General features: G+C 45.9%; 1 protein-coding gene across 4 annotated transcripts in view; it reads right to left on the bottom strand.

The window, feature by feature from the left end:
* EPAS1 (endothelial PAS domain protein 1) overlaps positions 1-22,906 on the bottom strand; it is a 278,305-nt gene that overhangs the window by 48,525 nt on the left and 206,874 nt on the right. For all 4 annotated transcript variants that reach the window (XM_029593353.1, XM_029593350.1, XM_029593352.1 and 1 more), the window contains 4 exons: positions 16,738-16,889; positions 13,751-13,835; positions 9,053-9,171; positions 8,739-8,941 (listed from right to left, as the gene is read on the bottom strand). In XM_029593353.1, the coding sequence (XP_029449213.1) occupies positions 8,739-8,941; positions 9,053-9,171; positions 13,751-13,835; positions 16,738-16,889 (559 nt within the window). The remainder of the gene's footprint in view (positions 1-8,738; positions 8,942-9,052; positions 9,172-13,750; positions 13,836-16,737; positions 16,890-22,906) is intronic.

Here is a 22,906-nt window from a genome sequence, read left to right as displayed (position 1 = left end):
TGCCCAGAAGCTGCAGCAACAGCAGTCCTGCCTGGATACGCTGATGTCGGCCGTCCAACGCCTGGCGGATCGCGTAGATGGGGCCTCCGCAGCCCACTCCGCAGCATCTACATCTATGGTCAACCCGACTTCTTCTGTTCCGGTACAGATGCCAGCGCCCCCGAGGTACTCGGGGAACCCGAAGACATGTCGAGGGTTCCTCAACCATTGTTACATCCGGTTCGACCTCCTGCCTGCGCAATTCACCTCAGACCGGGCAAAGACGACGTACATTATTTCGCTTCTGGATGGGAAACCGTTGACTTGGGCTTCCTCCTTGTGGGAGCGCCAAGATTCCCGCTTAAATAACTTAGTACAATTTGTCAAAGCATTCCGGAGGATCTTTGACGAACCGTCTCGGGCCTCCACAGCTGCCTCGGAGCTCCTCCAGCTGAAGCAGGGTAACCGTCCCCTTGAGGAATTTGCGATGGAATTCCAGACCCTGGCTACGGAGCTGGCCTGGGGCGAGGACAGTTTGCATGGGATCTTTTTGGAGGGTTTGTCCTCTCGGCTCCAGGATGAGCTTGCGGCACGAGATCTCCCAGACGACTTGCAGGAACTCATCGAACTCGCTGGACGTGTGGACCGGCGTATCCAGCGCCGCTTCCGAGAGCGAAGGCCCGCTCGGGGATCCTCCGTCCGGCGATCCACTCCGCCGCAAGCCCGGTTCTCTCCTCCTGCAGCCACCGCTCCAGCTACAGAGGAACCCATGCAGTTGGGCCGTGGCCCCCTTTCCTCCGAGGAACGTCAACGCCGACGTGCCCAGGGACTGTGTCTATACTGTGGGGGTCAGGGGCACTTTTTGGCTCGCTGTACCGAGCGTCCGGGAAACGCCCGAACCTAGAGCTCAGCGGGGAGTTGACTCTAGGCAACATTTCACCTAGCTCCCCATGTACCGTTCCGGTACGACTCTGCCTTCCGGAGGGAGGCTTTGATACCCTTGCCTTAATCGACTCTGGGTCCGGGGGGAACTTCGTCCTCCGGGAGCTAGTTGAACAGCTACAGCTCGAGGTCTGCTCGCAAGACCCGCCGGTGCGGGTTTCCTCCATTCAAGGGAGCCCACTTCCTGGTTTAATATCCACTCGCACCAGTTCTCTGAAGCTCCAGGTTGGAGCCCTCCACCAGGAGGAAATCTCGTTTCTTATTTTAGAAAAATCCATCCACCCGCTCATCCTGGGTTTACCCTGGCTTCGGAAACACTCTCTGGTCATCGATTGGGGTACCCTTCAGATTACCTCCTGGAGTCCTGCGTGCCATCGGCATTGCCTTCCGGCACGTCCACTGCGACCTATCGCACTCTGCACGGCTCCGTTAACGGTACCTCCACAATACCATGCCTTTCAGGACGTCTTCTCGAAAGAAAAAGCTGAGCTACTTCCGGAGCACCGTCCCTTTGATTGTGCAATCAACTTGCTACCTGGAACCACTCCGCCCCGTGGAAGAGTCTACCCTCTGTCTCTGCCAGAGACCCAAGCTATGTCAGCCTATATCAAGGAGAACCTGGACCGGGGTTTCATCAGACCATCCAAATCCCCGGCCGGGGCCGGGTTCTTCTTTGTAGGAAAGAAAGACGGGTCTCTCCGCCCCTGTATTGATTATCGGGGCTTGAATCAGATCACCCGCCGGGACCGTTACCCGTTGCCTCTGATTCCAGAGCTCCTGGATCGCCTCCAAGGGGCTCGCGTCTTCACCAAATTAGACCTCCGAGGTGCTTACAATCTCGTTCGTATACGCCCCGGGGATGAGTGGAAGACCGCTTTTAACACCAGAGACGGCCATTACGAGTACCTTGTTATGCCGTTTGGTCTCTGTAACGCCCCAGCGGTATTCCAAAACCTGATGAACGAGGTCCTCCGCGATTTCTTATACACTTCAGTGATCGTGTACCTGGACGACGTATTAATATATTCCCAGGATCTCAAGACACATCGACAACACGTGCGGCAAGTCTTGCTGAAGCTAAGGGAGAACCACTTGTACGCAAAATTGGAAAAATGCCAGTTCGAGCACGAGTCATTACCCTTCCTAGGATATATTGTCTCCTCGATGGGCTTCCGAATGGATCCGGACAAGGTGAGCGCCATCAAGGGTTGGCCACAACCATCAGGAATAAAAGCGCTTCAGCGGTTCTTAGGATTCGCCAATTTCTACCGCCACTTCATCCCGCATTACTCCAGCCTGGTAGCTCCTCTGACGGCCCTTACGCGGAAGGGTGCGGATGCACGAAACTGGTCCCCTGCTGCGACGCAGGCCTTCCAGGATCTCAAGGAGGCTTTCCTTCAGGACACTTGTCTTCGGCACCCTAACCCGCAACGCCAGTTTATAGTAGAGGTAGATGCTTCCGCTGTCGCGGTAGGGGCAGTGCTTCTCCAAACCTCTCCCACTGGCAAAACCTGGCCTTGCTCATACTTCTCCCGCAAGTTTTCACCGGCAGAAAGGAATTACGGGATTGGTGACAAGGAGCTGTTGGCCATAAAATTGGCGTTCGAAGAGTGGCGTCAGTGGTTGGAGGGAGCCCAGCATCCGATCATAGTATACACCGACCACAAGAACCTGCAGTACTTGTCTCACGCTCAGAGGCTCAATCCCCGACAGGCCCGCTGGTCCCTCTTCTTTAGCCGGTTCGACTTCTCGCTTCGCTACCGACCCGCAGCCAAGAATGTACGGGCGGATGCTCTATCCCGCACCACCGAGATTGACGACACCACGGAGACCCCTCAGTATATTTTGGACCCAGCCAAAGTCCTTCTGGCAGCCACTAACTTAGGGGCCGAAGGGAGGACGGTGGTCCCGGCTCGTTCGCGGAGGAAGGTTCTGGCTTGGGCACACGACTCCCTGACGGCAGGCCATCCGGGGATTTCTCGAACCCTTGAGTTACTCACTGAGTTTTACTGGTGGCCACGAGTGAGAGAGGATGTCCGGCACTATGTCCAGTCCTGTCCCACATGCGCTCAGCAAAAACCCCCACCGGGACGCCCGTGGGGCCTACTCCAGCCGCTCCCTATTCCCGCGGAACCGTGGTCCCACCTTTCCACAGACTTTGTGGTGGACTTGCCTCGCTCTGAGGGGAAAACTGTAATTTGGGTCACTGTCGACCGCTTTTCTAAGATGGCACATTTTATCCCTCTGCCCAAGCTACCCACGGCTCCTGAGCTGGCTGACCTATTCGTCCAGCATGTTTTCCGGTTACATGGACTACCCTCGCATATCGCGTCGGATCGCGGCCCTCAATTTACGGCCAAGTACTGGCGGGCATTATGCAAAAAGTTTGGGATACAGTTGGATTTTACCACGGCCTTTCATCCCCAGGGTAACGGCCAAGTGGAGCGGACCAACCGGACTCTGAAAACCTTCCTCCGAACTTTTGTAAATGAGCTCCAAGACAACTGGGTCTCTCTCCTTCCCTGGGCGGAATTTTCTTACAACCGCCACAAACACTCCGCTACAAGTCAGTCTCCCTTCCAGCTAGTTTATGGGAGGATCCCAAGACCTCCACTGCCATTACCGGTACAAGTCACTTCCCCCGCAGCACAACTAACAGCTAACCAACTTCATCACCTTTGGATTGCCACGCAGGAGAAGCTTCGCAAAACTGCAGCTCGCTTCAAGACGTATGCGGACCGGTCTCGACGACCCGCCCCGGTATTCTTACCCGGAACGAGGGTATGGCTAAGCACGAAGCACATTCAATTACGGACTCCCTCCATGAGGTTAGCACCCCGTTACATTGGACCTTTCCCGGTGGCGGAACGCGTAGGGGCGGTTTCTTACAGATTGCGGCTACCCTCCTCGCTTAGGATCCATGATGTCTTCCACGTGTCCCTTCTCAAGCCGCTGGTGCTCTCTCGATTTCGGGCAGCTCCGCCAGTGCCCTCCAATGTTTCCTCGGATCCGGATGTCACCTACACGGTAAATGAGGTCTTGGATGTCCGGTGCCGTCGCCACCGCTGGGAGTACCTATTGTCTTGGGAGGGGTATGGCCCGGAGGAGAATTCATGGGAGCCTTCTTCTCACATCCTGGATAAGGATCTTCTTCGACACTTCCACCTCCAGCATCCGGCCAAGCCGCGACCCCCCGGGAGGGGGCGTAAGGGAGGGGGTACTGTTGCGGCTCCGGGTCGGTCCCGGCCGCTCCTCCTACCTCCGCGGACTTCCGGGGCTTCTCGGGCTTCCTCGGGTCTCCGGGGGCTCCCACCACGGCTCTCTCCGCGCCTCCACGCAGCGCTCGGGCCTGCCCCTGCTCCCACCACGCGGCTCCTGCATCGCCGGAGCAGCCGGCGTCTCGCCGCGGCTAGCTCCGCCCCCTAGGGGCACGCGCGCGTCTCGGCCCGATTCTTAAAGGGCCAGGCGCGGGAAATCTGCCTGCATCCTCCCGGTGACGTCAGACGCTGCAGGGCTACTTAAGCCCTGCAGTCCCTCTCCTCAGGGCCTTGCAACGAGGTTCCCAGGGTTGTTCCTGTCTTCAGTTGCTGCGTTCTGCTTGGTGTTCTTCCTTGGCTCCTGACTCGGATCGGCTGACGTCTCTACTTGGCTTCTGACCCCGGACTGGCATTGGTATCTTCTGGCTTCTGACCTCGGACCGGCTTTCGTTGACCCTCTGGCTTCTGACCTCGGACCGGCTTACGTTGACCTCCTGGCTTCTGACCTCGGACCGGCTTTCGTTGACCCTCTGGCTTCTGACCTCGGACTAGCTGACGGCGATCCACTGGTTCCTGACTCTGGTACGGCGAGCAACAACCCTTCGGCTTTCGACCTTGGACTACCGCTGACCAGGCCCCTGCGGGCCCTCCTAAGTCCCAGCGGCCGGGTTCCTACGGGCTCCTCCTGGGGGGACTCCGGCTTCCAGGGTGAATCTCCTAAGTCCCAGCGGCTGAACTCCTACGAGCTCCTCTCGGGGGAGGATCGGCTTCCAGGGCGAAGGTTTCCTCTTCACCGAACCAGCGCTACCATCACCTCCATCCTCGCCGGGGCCCTTGGTCGCATAGGGCCTCCAGAGTCCCGTCTACGACCTGCCATCAACCTGTCCCTGCCGCCTCCCGGTCGGGGTCGCTGCTTCTACCACCTACAGCAGCTCTTCCTACGGCTCCGATCGGCCCAAGGGTCCACAAATCCTACAATTACCCTCTTTATGTCCTCACCAGCATTTTCTCCAGGGTCTGAGGAGCCTGAAGTGTGGGGCGGCGTGGGAGCATTACCCGTGCCGGCAGAGGAGGCATCCCTGAGTCCAGATCTTAGACAACCGCCGGTGCAGAGAATAGTCATTGAGAACCCTTCTGGGGCTCCGGGGGATGATGTCACTTCCGGGTCTGAAGCAGAGGGAGCGGCTCTCCGATTCTCGCCACTGGAATCGGGAACTTTGTCGGCGTTTTCCCGAGCGGGTGAAAGCGGGGCACGCCTTGACGGCCAGCCTCTGGAAGTCGGGGAGATTGGTCTGGACGGTGCAGTAGGGGGTATTTTTACGGTGTTGGCGACAGCGGTGAGTTATTTAAAATCCCTTCTCGGCCCGCAGTTGTAACATTGGAGGTCCTGTGGGACCTTGTGGTCGGTTTTGGGACTAACCTTAATACTTTGAATATTAAAATGGATCATTACACTACTAAATTTCAGAAAAACTTTCAAGATATAGAAAACCAGGTTAATTTGATGTCTTCCAGAATTTCTAAATCTGAAGGAAATATTAAGCAAGTACAAGACTTTAACGCAGCAACAGTGAAAGACCGAGAGGCTTTGGCCAGACAGACAGAATATCTGGAAAATAACATCAGACACCTTAACCTGAGGCTTCTTAACTTTCCAAGGGTAGTTGGAGAGATCCCGTTCACTACTCTGAAAACATTTCTTCAAGAGGTCTTGGATTTTCCTATGGACTCAGTACCGTCAATAAACACTTGCTTCTTTTTACCTAAGCCTAAATCGCCAAATATACCAGCAGATATGCAATTTCAAAATGATTTAACTAATTTCCTTGAAAACTCTTCTAATGAGGTTATTGATAGAGGAACATTATTAGTTTCTTTTATTTCTTCTATGGATGTAAAAGCTGTGATGAAAAATTACTTTAGGAAATATCCAATTACTTTTTATGCCTCATCTGTAAAAATATTTCCTGATTTAGCCTCGATAACCCAAATTAGGCGTAAGGGATTTATAGCTATTCGTCAAGAGGTTGTTGCTTTAGGATTTTCCTTCATGTTGCGTTTTCCATGCAAATGTAGCATAAAAAAAGGAGAAGAATGCTTTACTTTTTTCACACTTGAACAGCTAAAAATGTTTGTAGAATCCCGAAAACTTCTCACTTCGTCCCCGTCGCCTTCATAATTAAAATTAGTAATGCTGGAAGTCTATGTTAAGTCATTAAACCTTGGTCATATTTCTATTTGTATATCTCCCTGTAATTTCCTTTCTCCCCCCCCCAGAAGCAGAGTGTTCTGTTAACTAAGTGGAAGTGTTATTGTCATAGTATTTGAATTTAACTTACATATTTGTAATAATTGTATTTCCCACGAATTTCCACACAAATTAATGTTATGTTTGTTTGTAAAAATCTCATAAATAAAGAATTAAAAAAAATTTGAAAATTGCACAAATTAGCCAGTTTATATATAAACAGCAACTTTCGTGCGCGCCTCTTGACTGCCCCTTAATTGTGCTGTCTAACTTGTACTGGATATTCAGCAGGATATGAACACTGCTGAATATACCCGGCTAGTGGAAAGTTAGCTGGATAAGTTTACTTTAGGACTGTTTTCAGCCAGGTTAAAAATTAGCTGGCTATCTTTGCCAGATAATGCCAGATAAGTGGCACCACCCTGAATGCCTTCAGGCTGTCCTGCTAAGTTTTATCCAGCTAAATACTTAGCTGGATATCTCAGAGGCATGCAGTGGGTGGAAAATTCCAAATCTCAGTGTCTGGCTAAGTACCGAAAAGCATGCTAAATACTGACTTCTAGTTTTTCACATACGTTTATGTACCTAGCGATGAACATCTACAAGAAAGGATCAATATTAAGCAATATGGTGAGTGGACAATTTATTCAGCTAAAGTTAGCCAGATAAATTGCATGGTATTCAGTGGAGTGCTGCCTATTATACTCTCTGTTGAATATAGCCAGATAAAGTTCCAGTTAGCTAGATAAACTTATCTGGCTATACTTAGGACTGCTCTCTGGTACAACCAGACTCCACCAGATAAGTTATCCGTTTACCTCTGAATATCTGAGGTAGCAGGATAAGATATCCAACTAACTTAACTATGCCCCAGAACATCCCCACAATGCTTCCAAATTATCCATCTAAACAGTTAGCTGGATAAATTGTAGCCACTCAGAGCATCAGGAGATTTAAAACCCGTGGTTTGTCCGGCTAAAGTTTAGAACTTAGCCAGACAAACCATCTGAATATTGACCCCCTTTTTACTCAACACATAATTAAACTCTGGAATTTGTTGCCAGAGGATGTGGTTAGTGCAGTTAGTATAGCTGTGTTTAAAAAAGGATTGGATAAGTTCTTGGAGGAGAAGTCCATTACCTGCTATTAATTAAGTTGACTTAGTTTTAGATAATTGCCAGGTTCTTGTGGCCTGGTTTGGCCTCTGTTGGAAAGAGGATGCTGGGCTTGATGGACCCTTGGTCTGACCCAGCATGGCATGTTCTTATGTTGCCTAATTTACTTCCCTTGACTCTGCACACTTTTTAGGGACCTAAATCTAGATGCTTGGCAGGGGGAGATTTTTATTTAGGCAGACCTTGGTGCCTGATTCCGTAACTTAGGCGCCTAGATCTTTTAAATAGTGGCCTCTATGGTTTACGTCGTGTGTGAAGGCTTCCTTACAACTTGCATAAGACGATGCTCATGTTATTGGTGTTTAACTAACTCTGCTCAATTTAAAAGGCAAACCATGATTGCTATGTTCTTGAAGGGAACCCCCTCCACCCCTCCCTCCCCCCCCAATAAATAGATCTATGTTACAAAACAATAAAACTGCAATTATATAATAAACCAGACCCTTGCTATTTCCTGGGCTAAAGAAATTCTCAATCTGGGGAGCGGGACGCCCATTTAGTCTAGTCCGGGAGAGAGAGGAAAACCCCTCAGTGAGACAGTCATAGCTGTATTAATAAATACATACATTTACGTAGCCTAATGGCTGTCCAAGTGCATGTGGCTAGCTTCAAAGCATACAGTACAAGTGAAGGATGAAAAAGCAGGCACTCGAAGATCAGTTACTGAAGTGACTTTGTGTTACATGGAATGTAATTTGATGTTTCACTTAGATACCTGATGAACGTTCTTGTGAGCTGAAATTAGACTCTTGGTGTGTTATGTAATAAATACAGAATGTTATTATTTCATTCACTGTAAAGTACCTGACTTCTTTTTTTTTACCCTTCATGTATATGTCAACCCAGGGTATACTAATTACCAGCTCAACAAGTCAAGCTGTTATAATCACTTATATCCATTTAGAATAAACATCTATTTTTGTATTTCTTTTCTTTCAAGAGGTGGAATGCTCTCCGGTGCTTGAAGGCGAAGCACTGCAGTGACGAAACAACTGCAGCTGCCCTTGACGGCGCCGAGAAGTCAAATGGACCTGATTTATGTGCAATCTGAGACCACTGGACAACACAGGAGCCTTGCTTTGTATGCTCAGTTACTTGTCCCCCCCGGACCAAAGCCGCATGCGAAACCGCCGTTACCTGTCATCGCAGTACGTGAATTTCATGTCCATGCTGTGGCGGCTCAGGAAGGTCTTGCTGTCCAGCGGGATGTCGATGTTGGAAGGGTGCTGAATGGGCTCGCACATCATGATGAGGCTGTTGTGCAAAGGCTCCTTAAAGCCACAGAGGGTGGGAGGATGGCAGGAACTGTAGACTTTGATATGCCCGGTGCAGTGCAAGACCTGGGAAGAATCAGAGAGGGGGAGAAAGGGCCTCTGTTACAGACCTGTTTGGCGCTACAACGCGGCTTCTGAGCGGGCAGCTTTATTGGGTTTTTTTTATCTGTTTCATACCTTCCACGTGGCAGACTTGAGGTTCACAGTTCTGCCTCTGTTTGTGACGGTACATTTCATCCTCATGAAGAAATCGCGCTCTGTATTCAGGTCTTTGGTTTTCTTTCCAAACCCGGCACCTAAGGAAACCAGGCCAAAATCTAAAAGTTAATTGAAAAAAAAAAAAAAGTTTGCGTGCAAAATAACATATGGGAGTGTGTTGGCCTGATTTAATACGTTTTTTTTCACCCAGAAATACAAAATGGAATAAAAACCCTTACAAAATGAGGCTATCTATATTTATATTTATTAATATTTTAGAGCAAGTGAAAAATGGATGTTGGCTGAGTCTCTCACATTCAGGTCGATTTTAAAATGTTTGTTGCTCATGCAAAAATGCCAACGTACATGCGTATGTGGGTCACACATGAGCAATGCAGATTTTAAAAAGTCGCAAAATACGCCTGTGCGCGCCCATGCACGCATGAGGAATAAGGGGGAATAAAAGGAGCAAAGAATGGGTGGGGAATGGGCGTTTCGGAATGGGGGACAAGACTTACGCGCATAACTTCGAATTTTAAAACCGAAAACCGCAGCGCGCGTACGCTAGATATCCTCGTGTCTTCACTGCTGCTCTTGATGAGGAGCGAGCCTGTAGATCAAGAGCTTTAGGGCTTATAGAAGCGAGTGAGGGGTCCGGGTCAACTGGCGGGCGTGCAGGATGAAGATCTAGAGAGGTCTGGAAGACCTCGCTATCAACTGGACAAATTGAAAAAACTGGGAAAGTGCCTTGCATGGGCATCTTTTGAAATTCGCTGACATACATGTGTAAAAGCTGACAAGGTCCTATGGAAGACAGCCGCGCGCTGTGATCAAGTAATCTCTTAAAATTAGGAGCATGCTTACGCGCGGTTGGTGCATTTAAAAAACATACGCGTGCAAGCGCGCACCGATACTTGCGTGTGTGGGCACATGCATGCTCGCTTTAAACTCAGCCTCATTATTGCCGTCCTGCTGCTACAGCGTGAAATAAATTCTGACTAAAAGCGTAATCTGAATTAGATTAAAAAAAAACGCTCAACACAGTCCAAATCCACATGTACAGCTTTCTATGCTTTGTTTTGGAGGGCACTAAGATAGATCTTGCTGACTTCTTTATCCAGTATGATGGGATCTCAGTCATGGCATTAAATTAATTACTGTACTGCGTTATGGGCTCATCTTTTCTAGGTGTTAATCTGTACAGACAAAGCATAATAAAATGATATTATATAATTCATGAATAAAAGTCATTTCAAAACCACACGATTCTTTCATCAGCGTCATGATATTATTTATATGTTATTTATATTGATAGTTTCTGATATTTATCCTGTTATTTATATATTATTTGTTGCTCGGTGGGCTTTCTTTCGGCCTCCTCTTTTCTCTCCTGTCCCACCCCCAGTCCCTGTTTTATGTATTTTCCTCCTTTGGTTCGATTGTGAACCGGTATGATGTACCCACTAATGCCGGTATAAAAAGGGTTTAAATAAATAAATAGATAAATGGTATGACCTGTCATGTATGGAAAGACGGGATCTGCTTTTGTTTTTGTTTTATTTTTTTTAATCTCCACGCTCTAAGCCAGTAAAATTGCTTAACGTGGCCTTCCAGTGATATCTCAAATCGATGGAATGGATGATTTCATTGTAGGAAGGAACTATTCTGGATATCCAGAATGAAGTGGGGTTTACTCCTGGCTGTGTCAGTCTTCTGCCGCTTAAAACCCCTCACATCTTTTTTTTTTTTTTTTACAGAAATAAATTGGTTTCTCATGCTTTCCATATTCCACACTTCACTTCCCAGGTTAGAGAAATGGAAAAATCCACTCAGGGGGAAGACACTTTAAAAATGAATGAAAATAGCTAAATGTGCCTTTTCATCCCATGCAATAGGGAATAATATCAGGGATGTACACTGAGGGGCTCAGTATTCAAAAACCCATGGTGCGGTCAAGATAACCGGGTAAAGCTATCGAGATATTCAGCAACACTTATCACGCTAAAGCTACCTGCTCAAAATGTGAGTGTGTAGGTTTAGGGCTGCGGATTGCGCAGCCGGGGTTACCTAGCGAAGTTCAGCTGCTTAGTGCTAGCCTGCAGAATTCTGAAAGCCCGCCTCAGGAACGCCTCCAACTCAGCACTCTCTTTTCTACCCGCTAAATCTGTGCAACTTGCAATTTTAACTGCATACATTTAGCAGATTGAAAGGGCCACATTTTTAAATGGATTGATTTACCCGAGCTAAAAGCCAGTTTTAGCTCAGTTCATCTTTTGAATTTTGACTCCCATGTGTCAAACAAGCTACAAGCTTTGAGATATAAGCAAAAAAAAAAAAAAAGATAATGGATTTAAAAGGAAATTCCATACATCAGATACTGTGTTTTCCATCATAAGGAGGGAGATGTGATAACAACCTGTATAACGTGTGTGCTGCCTGAGAGGTAAATTTTAAGGCTCACGGGGCGGATTTTAAAAGGGTTACGCGCGTATATTACACGCGTAACCCCGAAAACCCGCTCCTGCGCGCGCCGAGCCTATTTTGCATGGGCCCAGCGACGCGCGCAAGCGTGCTGCAGGCTGCGTGTAAGTACCGGGGCTTGAAAAAATGGACGGGATGATCTGAGGGCAAGGCGTGGCCAGAGGCCTCTCCACTGCTGCTGGGCCCGGGGATCGCGCGCCTGCCTGGAGGCAGGCGTAAATAAAAAAATAAAGGTGGGGGGGATTTAGGTAGGGCTGGGGGGCACGTTAGATAGGGGAAGGGAGGGGAAGGTGGGGGGAGCGGAAGGAAAGTTCCCTCCGAGGCCGCTCCGATTTCGGAGCGGCCTCGGAGGGAACAGGGAAAGCCATCGGGGCTCCCCTAGAGCTCGGCACGCGCAAGGTGCACAAGTGTGCACCCCCTTGCGCGCGCCGACCCCGGATTTTATAACATGCGCGCTGCTGTGCGTGCATGTTATAAAGTCGGGCATAGATTTGTGAGCGCTGGGTTGCGCGCACAAATCTACGCCCGCGCATAGATACGAATATCTGGCCCACAGTGCGCGTGTTTGCCGCCGCACGCCAAAAGATGCGGCCAATTTATAATATGTGCACACATTATAAAATAGCCTGGATGTGCGTACATGTGCCTCCCCCAATTTATAAGGGAACGCATGTGCGCACAAATACTGCCTAGACCGATAGGTGGGGGGGATTTCGATAGATATGCAGGCCTATGCTAGAGCCCATTTTCCCAGTTCGTTCTCAGTTCGCCCAGTTAGCCAATCAGCCTTGCTAACCCCCCGTTAGTTTGCCTACCTTTGACCCTGTTAGTCCAGACCCCCTAAACCTTGCTAACTACCCTCCGTTTTTTTATTTTATTACTGATTATTGATTATTATTGATACATATTATTGATATGTATACTCCTAGTTTTTCTGTTAAATTAGCACTTTACTTATTTCACTTATGTTCATTGTAAAGGCTTTGGCTGAATTACTGTTTGCTGTAAACCGAGGTGATGTGCATTACATGCCGCGGTATATAAAAAACTATAAATAAATAAAAAAAAAAAAATTACTTACACGCTGTCCATAGCAGAAGTAAAGTTACACGGTGGGGGACCCCGGCGCGCGCTGGTGCCTGTACTTACACGCGGGATTCATGCTAGAGACCTGGCTCATACCATGTCCACGCCCTGTCCCTTTTTGGCAAAAATATTTTTGTGCGCATAACGGGAGGTATGCGTGGTGCCGCAGGCCTTTTAAAATTCTGCGTGGTGTGTACAGGTCCAAGACCTGCGCCATACGTCCTGGTTTTGGCAGGGGCAAGGCTTTTAAAATCGACCAGAAAGGGCATACAAGTTAATTTTCAAAGGAGTTACACGCGTAAATGTTACATGCTATTGTAGAAATTTTCAAAAGCCATTTACTTGAGGAAAGTGCACTTACAAGGGTAAATCCTATGGACAATTCAATGGCATATATTGTAGCAATTTTCAAAAGATCACTTGTGCGGTACGGGTAAAGCGCATTTACACATATAAAACCCAGTTTTAAGTGTGTAAATGCTTCTGATAATTACCCCCATAAATAATTTATCTGCACCACCTCACCCACACAAAGTTACACCTGCTCTTTGCAGGGCACAACTTGTGCTTGTTAATTTACGCACAAACTTTTAAAAGTCAAAAGTAAGGGGGCAATTTTCAAAAGGATTTACATGTGTAAATGTAATTCTTATTGTAGCAATTTTCAAAAGCCATTTACCCATGTAATGTGCACTTATGTGAGTAAATCCAATTTTCAAAAGCCCGCTTACATTGGTTAAGTGCATTTACACATGTAAAACCCATTTTTAAGCATGAAAATGCTTTTGAAAATCAGGTCCTATGCAAGCAAATCCCAGCTCCATCCTCAAAATGCCAAATTTGTTGTATTTACAAATGTATGCAGGTTACCTACATGCTTATTTGCATATGACCAATGTACAGTTTTTCTATCAAGCTTTTGATGTGCCTAAAAGGCTTTGAAAATTCCCCCATGAAATATGAAATAAAGATATCATTATAAATTGTGTTTTAAAGAACTATCTGCTACCGTGTAAAGGGGGCCTTAAGGAGATGGACAGGAAGACTGCAAGGCCTTCAATAATACTTCCCCACGTAGGAAGCGACAGACCACAAACGTGTATACATTACCATTTTTTAGACTGAGGTTTTCCCGAATTTCATCATGATCACATGGATGGGTAAAGTCAAAGATGCTGTGTCCTGTTAATTCAACCTGATAAAAAGGACCACAAGTGAAGGCAGAAGGTTATCACAGCAGAATAAATCTTCCTCCGCTTACACCAGAACAGTGAGCCACTGTCGCAAACACGGAGGTGAAGCAGCAGACAAGCACTTCAGGGGGGTTGGTAATGAAGCAACAGAAGACAGACGTTAATACAAAGAACACAAGCATCAGATTGGGAAAACCGAGTCTCTGCTGGCAGCTATCAAATGAAAAATTCAATATGTTGAGCAGTGGCTAATCAGAAAGCAGAGATTACCATAGTGTAAGCCACACATAAGGCCCCCCCCCCCCCCCCCGAGTTTCTGTAGTTCTGTGGGTGCACCAGTGCTGCAAAGTCTACCTGTTGCTGTACAGAAATAAACCATAACAAATGAAAACAAAAAATATATCTTTCTCAGGGGATACCTTTATATTATATTGGACTAACTTAATACATTTCTTGATTAGCTTTGCAGAGCTAAAACTCTCTTCTTCAGATTCAAATGAGCAAGAGATGACATTACCAGAAATATAAAGTAGTGCGGCTGCATAAGTGACCCTTAAAAGGCATTCCAGTGACAGTGACAGAGTGAAAGGGAGGAGGGGCGAGGGGGTGATCAGAAGGTGGCAGGCAGTATAATTTTATGGCTCCTAATGTGATACAAAAGCTAGATCTTTGCTGAATCCTTTTTTTTTTTTTTTTTGGGGGGGGGGGGGCAGTTCCAAAGTATCTGATCATTTTAACTTTGAAAGTCTTGCGTTCCTGGCTTTGCTGTGTAATTGCTCACTCTGCTGCCCCTCCCATCCTACCCACTGCTGATTTCTCAGGCCCAGCCACCTTTGCAGTGTTGTACAGCTGCTGTCCCTCTCCTTGTGCTGTGGCCACCGCCTGTCACCCTGCTCCTGCCCAAGAGTGCTGCTTGGTTTGCTAACCTGGAGCCATGTGGTCTAGCATTGCTACTTATGCTCCTGGACGCACTTTCAGCCCCAAATGGCTCCAAGTTGGAAAACAAAAGCCACGCCATCGAGTAGTGGCAACTGGGGAAGCGGGTGAATTGAGCTGGTGGCGGCAGCAGCAGCAGCAGCAGCCGTGTTGAAAGAGAAAAACTGATGGATGTGGAGTGATCTGTGATGGTCGCGGCACGTGGGGGGAGGGAGACGAGGAGGACACAGAAGAGGAAGAGGGGAAACATATGGGATAAGAAAAGGGTATGTGGGGAGAGGGAGAAGAGGAACTGGGGACGAAGCAAAGAGGAAACCCTGGAATGAGGTGAACATGGGGGGGGGGAAAGGTTGCACAAGGGAGACAAGGATGAGAAACAGGAAGGGAGAAGTGCAACATCTTGGGTGCAGGTGGAAGGAAATGGGACGAGAGAAGCACCTTTAGGAGGAGAAAGACAGAATATGAACTGTGGTGAGAAATTGGGAAAGAGGAGAGCTAGAGAAGACATGAAAAGGGGAAAAAAATAGGAAAGAACAGAAAAAAGCCAAGAGCTAAACGAAGAGAAATAAAAATTTATAGAGGCACACACAATGGTTGGAAACATCCATTATTCAGGGACCGCATGAGGCATCAGGGAATGCATCGCAGGCTTCCCAGAATTTGCTAACCTTTGCTGTGCAATCTACTCCTGAGCTACTGCGGGGAACCAGAAGCAGAAGCCCTGCTCACTGATGTAATAAAGTTTGCTAAGCTTATGCCAACTTAAAAAAGGTTTCTAGCACTCAAATCTCAGGTGACTCCCTGCCATTTTTTTTAAATGACAGGGGTTCAGCTGAAGTCAGTGACCTTGTGCCATTTTTAAATAGGAGACAGGAGGAGGCGGCATTCTACAGGACACATAAGTATGGGAGGGGGCTTACAGTGCTTAGGAGTCCCTGTGGCTCGGGGGGTCCCAGGCTGGACCATAGAGCCTCTAACTTTCTTAAGTTGACTACCACAGGCAAGTCAGTGCGCCTTCTTTACTCTCATTTTTAGAGCGCCTGGTCAGTGTAAAAAAGTGTGCAAAATTTAGAGCACCGTTTTACTTCAGTTTTAGTAACATGTTTTTCCTTAGCGTGCTTTTTTTTTTTTTAAGTCCCATTGCATTTGCACACCATCTGCTTATTGCGTCTGGAGCTATCTCAATTTTTAAAGCAATTTAAAAAATGTGCATTATGTTTTAGTGCACAGTTTTCTACATCAGCCTCTCTATGCTGGATTTCCTATTTGCTACTCTGGGACTTCTGCCCGAGCCAGGCCACTGTTTAAATCATAAAGAAAACTAACCAGCTGAGCAAAGACTTATATTCCTGAACTGCAAGGGGTGGAGGGGGAAGGAGAAAGGTAGATGGGGATATTTTATTTAGTATTCGTCATCAGGACCTTATGCTTTCCTAGGAGATTCTTTTCTGGTGTTAATGGCTAACAGTGACTAAATTACTGTCTTGATAACGTGAACAAATTATGCAAAGCAATGGAAGACATGCAACCTCCCCACCCTTTCCCCCGTTGGGGAAAAAAAAAAAAAAGCCTAACACAGAGCACTAAAAATACACAGTCCATCAGTTAAGGTCACCAAATGATCTCCCTTTATTGTTATAATGTCCGACGCTATGGTGAGCAATTTACTGATTTACTGTACATCAAACACTAGCAAAACATCATAACAACAATTTTAGCAAATAAAAATAGTAATGACCATTAAAATCTTCCATAACTGAAAAAAATAAACATTAAAAATGTCCATTTGATTTTTTATTGGTAGAGAACCTGATTACAGCTTATAGCATTAACAATGATAATTACCAACTACATAAGTTAGAAAACGGTTTCATTTTTATGTGTGAGAGTATTTAAAGAGGACTGCCAGGCAAACAGACTCACAATACAAGATGGCTTGGAAGAGGTCTGAGACACCTTACGTCGTACCTGCGTGAGGCCCATGTATTTGCTTATGTTATCCGACAGGAAGATCATGTCTCCATCCTGCGTGACCACCGCAATAAAGCCTTCCAAAGCTTTCAGGTACAAGTTGTCCAAGGGGTTGTCCGAATCTGTCTCGGGCTCACTGTCGGCGCAGACTGAAACAAAGAGATGTGCGTCGCTGAGTATTCACAGGCCTCGGTTCAGATGAGCAACAGTATTTGTAAACTGAAGAACTGTTCCATCGGGCAATCGAGAATCTTTTAGTTTTTAAGAAGAAATAGTAGGAATAAAGGTCAACAAAAAAGCTGTAAAGTGGTCCTGAGTAGCGGCAGCATTATATCTACAATACCTTTGATTCAGGTGTGATACACCCATTAGCAGATTCACACAGGAAGGTTCACCGAATACATCTCTAATGTGATTGGCATGGAAGTATACTTTAATAATATTAACGTTATATGCCTTTCATCCTTTAGAGATTATGTTTATTTATTTAAATTTTTATATTCTGCTTTTTGGTACTTCAAAGTGGATTACATTCAGGTACTATAGTTATTTCCCTATCCCCATAGGGCTTACAATCTAATTTTGTATCTGAGGCAACAGAGGGCAAAGTGACTTGCCCAAGGTCACAAGGAATGACAGCAGGATCTGATCCCTGGGTCATAGCCTTCTGCTCTAACCACTGGGCTACTCCTCCACTTAATTTCAATACATGGACGTAGGTAACCACATTATTATCTATTTCAGTGGAACTGGTGGAAAACCATTGCTGGGCCTGGACTGGGTTAAAAATAAAGTGTGCTTTTAAGCTGACAGGTAAAATGAATGATAGTTAAGGGTCTTATTTTACTTCTGCAATATACAGTGAAAAAATGAGCAGCATTAAATTTGCATAGTATACAGTTGATTTATTTCCGATGATCTGACATGTCATGAACCCATGGGAATTCCTGTGAAAGAGGCTCATAATGAGAGGAACTTTTAGAAAACAGATATACATGGATTCTAACTTCTCCAGAGGATGTAATCTGCATTAGACAGCTGAGGTCTCAATCAAACCAGACAGTAACTGGAGAGCAGGCTGCCCTGTGACTTCCCCTAGCAGGCAGCAGTAGGTATTTAGAGATACTTGTTTGTCGTGGGCCCTATGTGGGTAATAATAATTATTAAACACTAAGGAATCAAGGGGAGGAGAAGCCGTGTGTCTACGCGGCTTTAATAGCACTTTTCAAGAGGCTGTGCTCACCGCGTCAGAATGTTAGTGCTGGCCCACAAGGAGGGGTTTTCAAAATTCATGGGGAGGATGGCTGTGCTCATCTTACGATGCCAGTGGGATGGGCTCCCCCGGCCGCCCCTGGCCTCTCCCCAACCTTGGTCACCTGGTAATATGGGCTCTGCCATCTGCCCTGGGTGGCCTGCAGTCTTCATTGGTCGTCGAAATGGGCTCTGCCCATTCAGAGTACAATAATGCCATTCTCTTTGGTCTGAACCGGTCATTTTTTTTTTTAATAGGATGGGTGCTACATACATCCTCCCAATTCCCTCTAATTGCTTACTTGTATATATATATATATATATATATATATATATATATATATATATATATAAAATCTAATTTTAAAGTTCACATCTGGGAAGCAAACAATTGCCATCTTTTTAAAAATTTCTTAAAGTGAAAATCATCCCTTTTTATTCTGTTTTTGCATTGTTAATAAAGTATAAATAATTGTCCAGTACTTTTATCACAACCCTTCTTGTAACGTTTACAGTAGATTCCTTTTATGCTAAAAATAGAATCAGTGAACCAGCTTTGATTAATCCCCACTGCCAGGATGTGCAATGCTTTCAGATTCTGCAACCCTTTTCATACACGCTTACTAATTCTCTTTAATCCGGGCTCTTAGAACAAATCTTAAACGGATGCAAAGGTGGCCCCTCTGCAAGGTGATGCTCTGAGCAAGCTACCACCATAAATACCAGGACTACAGTTAAAGTGGCAGAAAACTGTGGACAATTAGTGCAAATGTAATCACTACAATTCCGCTGTACCCTTTAGATTTTTATTTTATTACTGAGCAGAAACTGGTATTTAAATGTGTTTACATGCAACTCCCTTCCACATAATTCAGTGGTGGCCAGCTCTGGTCCTCAAGAGCCACCAAACTGGCCTGGTTTTCAGGATATCCACACAAAGAATATGCATGAGATGGATTTGTAAACAACTGAAGCTGTGCATGGAAATCTCTCTCATGCATATTCACTGTGGATATCCTGAAAACCAGGCCTGTTTGTGGCTCTCGAGAATTGGAGTTGGCCACCCCTGCCAGAGTTTCTTCCACCACCGTTTAGGATAATCAGACCAGTACTGTGCTGATTCTGATCAGAATATCATGTGGGCATCACCCTGACACACATGAACACAGCATGAAAAACTGGCTGACACAGGGAAGGAGATTTCCCCAAACAGGGTGTGGGGGCCATAATAAAGTGTACACAAATTACTACAAGACCAGCAAAAAGGCTTAGGAAATAACATATACTAGGCCACAAAAAAGAAGAAAGTGAATGCAATCAAAAGAGGACCCAGAATCAAACAAGTTTCTAACGGGAAAAAGCAGAAGAGATCACATCACTCAAGCACTCGCTGAATTACACTGGCTGCCAATTGAATAAAGAGTCCAATTTAAAACACTATGCACAATCCACAAACTGGTCTATGAGGAAAATACTGACTGGCTAAACACTGCACTACGACTACATGTCCCCCAGAGAAATCTAAGATCAGCCAATAAAGCTCTACTAACCATACCCTCTGTAAAGACAGCAAAACTGACGCAAGTAAGAGAGAGAGCACTATCCCTAGCCGGTCCAATATTATGGAACACACTACCACTCGAAATAAGACTAATGAAAGATCTAAAACGCTTTAAAAAAAGCTTGAAAACATGGCTCTTCAAAAAAGCTTTTCTCAATGAGAGTGGAGAGTAAGGAATACTAGCGGACAAGAAAGAGAACTCCGGCACACTGTTAAAAGTCAACAAATAGCAGTTATCCCTCCTTTATTATTTTTTCTCATACCTAAAGATTAATTTAAGAGTACAGTATTCTCATATGGATATCCTATTATTCATATAAATGGAACTTCCAATCCACAATCCAAATAGCGTATATTATTTGAATCATGTAACCGAAACTTTATTGGCACCTACTAGCTAATTTATAATCCTAACCAGACTTATTTATGTGCCTATCTGTAAACCGTTGTGATGGTATACTACTAAACGACGGTATAGAAAAGTTTTTAAATAAATAAATAAAGTTGATATTGTAATTAGTTTCCAGTTAATTAGAGCTCTTTTATAACCTAGGGAGGTCCAAATTCAAAGGCAGATAGCCAGATAATTAGTGAGATATTTGGCTACATGCTGACCTTTGAATATTCTGGGCACTTATCTAGCTAAATTATAGCCGGATAACTTAGGGTATTCGAGGGTGTTCCGGGGCAGTCTTAAGTTAGCAAGATAACTTAACCGGCTAACTATGGTCATGCTATAGAGTAGTCCTAAAATTAGCCAGATAAATGTATCCGCTAACTTTAACATACCCAGGTAAATTCAATGGTGGGGCTGTGCCACTGAATATATCAACAAAGTTTAGCCTGATAAGCAGACCCTAGAGAGGGTAATTTTATAACAGCCCGATTAGGGTTGGAGCCAGTGTAGAAAGTACACGCAGACCTCAGCCTGAATTTTCAAAATGGACTTGTGTGTGGTACGTCCGCTTTGAAAATTGGTGGGTGTATGCGGAATCCAGCATGGCATACGTGCACACATCCGTGCCTGTTTGGTTGCAGCTATAAATGCGGATATATTCAGAAATCTAAATTATTGTGTGTGGAAATTATTGTGTGTGCCCCAATTCCACCCCAAGGTCCACCTCTTTCTAGTAAGCATAAAGGTAACATGGTAAATTGTTTACCTGTAAGCAAAAAACGCCACCTCTCCCAAGGATGTCTCACTAAAGAGTACATACAGGCAGCCACAATAGTACATACATAAATTTTCAGGAAAATTTTGGATGCGCTTAATAGCAAGCAGAACTTTGCACAGGGTAGATCTGGGGGGATAATTTTCAAACAGGCTGATTAAAAAAAAAATTGTAGGAGAGCCGGCGCTCAGAGGCAAGCACCCGTTCTCCCGACGCGGGCCCAGACACCTCTCCTGGGCGCGCGATACAGTATTTAAATTAGTGTCCCTAGCGCCTCCTTATTAGCGGAAGCGGCGGCTGTCAGCGGGTCTGACAACCGACGCTTAATTTTACCGGCATCAGTTGTCGAACCCGCTGGCAGATTTTTTTTTTTTTTTAAGAAGTTTTGGGGTTTTTTTTATTTTTGGGACCGCTATGATATAAGTCGGAAGTGTACAGAAAAGTAGTTTTTTCTGCTTTTCTGTACACTTGCCTGGTGCTGTCTGAAATTAACGCCTGCCTCTAGCTTGGCCGCACATTTTACTTTCTGTATTTTGGGTGACTAACTAGTAGGCTCATCAACATGCATTCACATGTGATGAGCGCTATTATATCTTACAGTATAAGGGGTAATAATAGTGCATCAAAAACGCACGGCCAAACGGGGGATAAACGGTGCGCTTGTTCGATGGCACCGTTCTGTATCGGCCTGAAATGAACACTTGCGCATTAGTTTGCATTGAAATTTGGTGGAATTTATGAGCATATTTGCGGTATAAATTATTTGGGATATCTGAAAATTACCCTCTGAGAAATGAAGGAAATATGCCTTAATATAAAGCTGTGGATTTGTTAAACTTTAAGGGGTAGATATTCAAAAGCCATTTAGATAGATAAATGAAAAGTTATCCATCTAAACAGCTAAGCTGCTATTTTAAAAAGCTTACCCGGCTATATTCTAGTCGGCTACTGAGTTAACCAGCTAGAATATAGTTTTAAGATGTTTTCTGGAACTTCACAGATCCCGTTCCTGCTTCAGATATTCCAGGAGAATATTCCAAATAGTGCCCCTCTTATAAGGTTACATAAAATATCAAAAGGATCTAACCTATATATAGCAAGCGTCAGTTTCTGTGATTTGTTTTGTGGGCTCAGCAAATGGGTCATGCAGCTGGTGAAGTGGACCCAGTTAAAAGTAGTGGTGTGGGTAATGCTTCTCCCTTTCTCTGATCAAGAAGAAATAAATCCCTCTCTCTCCTCCATGAACTCTAGCCCTCCATGAACTCTGCCCCCTCCTTGAGACCTGAAAAAACAAAAACTGCTCAAGGATATCTTCAAACACAACTTTTATTCATCTGGAAATCCCAGCAAGCAACTATAGACATAACATATAGAGGGCAGATAGAAACTTTTGAATAACTCAAGAGTTCATGGGTTACAAAGTCATAACCACCATTTGATTATCAGAATGATACACTGTACCCCAGCACCTGGAATACCATCTTTCACCTCAAAGTGTGTAATTCTCTCCATGAATCCCATAACTTTCTCCAGCCACTATTTCACAGAATGTATGGCTTACGTTCTTTGATACTCTAGTACCAGACGTTCCCCACCCTTCAGACTCCCTTCTTTCCACATGCAATTTCACCCCTCACAAAGGGACTGGTAAATCATACTCTTAGGACTCCTCTTCCTTTTAAGCACTGAACTCCTATATAGGACATGGACTTCACATTCCCGACTCGTGGGGCCTCTCATGCCATAGCCCATCTCTTTATTCACACCTCTGTGAAATCCACCCTTCTCCTCAGTCCTCCCAACTTCACCCTTCCAGCAGCGTGCAGATCTCCCCGGACTCCTCCACACTCTGACCATTCCTTTGGGGGTAACTTTTTGTTGGAAACCATCCCATTCTCCTAGCTCCAAGCCATTTCCTCGGGGGGGGGGGGGGGGCGGAATCACTTCTTCTCCAGCTCCTTGTTCTCAGGCCTCTTCCCTTGAGGGGTAAAGCCCCTGAAGGACCCCCATTTCTTCTCCGGCTCCTTGTTCTTAGGCCTCTTCCCTTGAGGGGTAAAGCCCCTGAAGGACCCCCATTTCTTCTCCGGCTCCTTGTTCTCAGGCCTCTTCCCTTGAGGGGTAAAGCCTCTGAAGGACCCCCATTCCCTGGGGACACCATCTGGCGACTCCAGGCTCCCTATAT

This window comes from Rhinatrema bivittatum, chromosome 3, assembly GCF_901001135.1.
Source record: "Rhinatrema bivittatum chromosome 3, aRhiBiv1.1, whole genome shotgun sequence".
Taxonomy (NCBI): domain Eukaryota; kingdom Metazoa; phylum Chordata; class Amphibia; order Gymnophiona; family Rhinatrematidae; genus Rhinatrema; species Rhinatrema bivittatum.
This window is presented reverse-complemented; position numbering and strand designations above follow the sequence as displayed.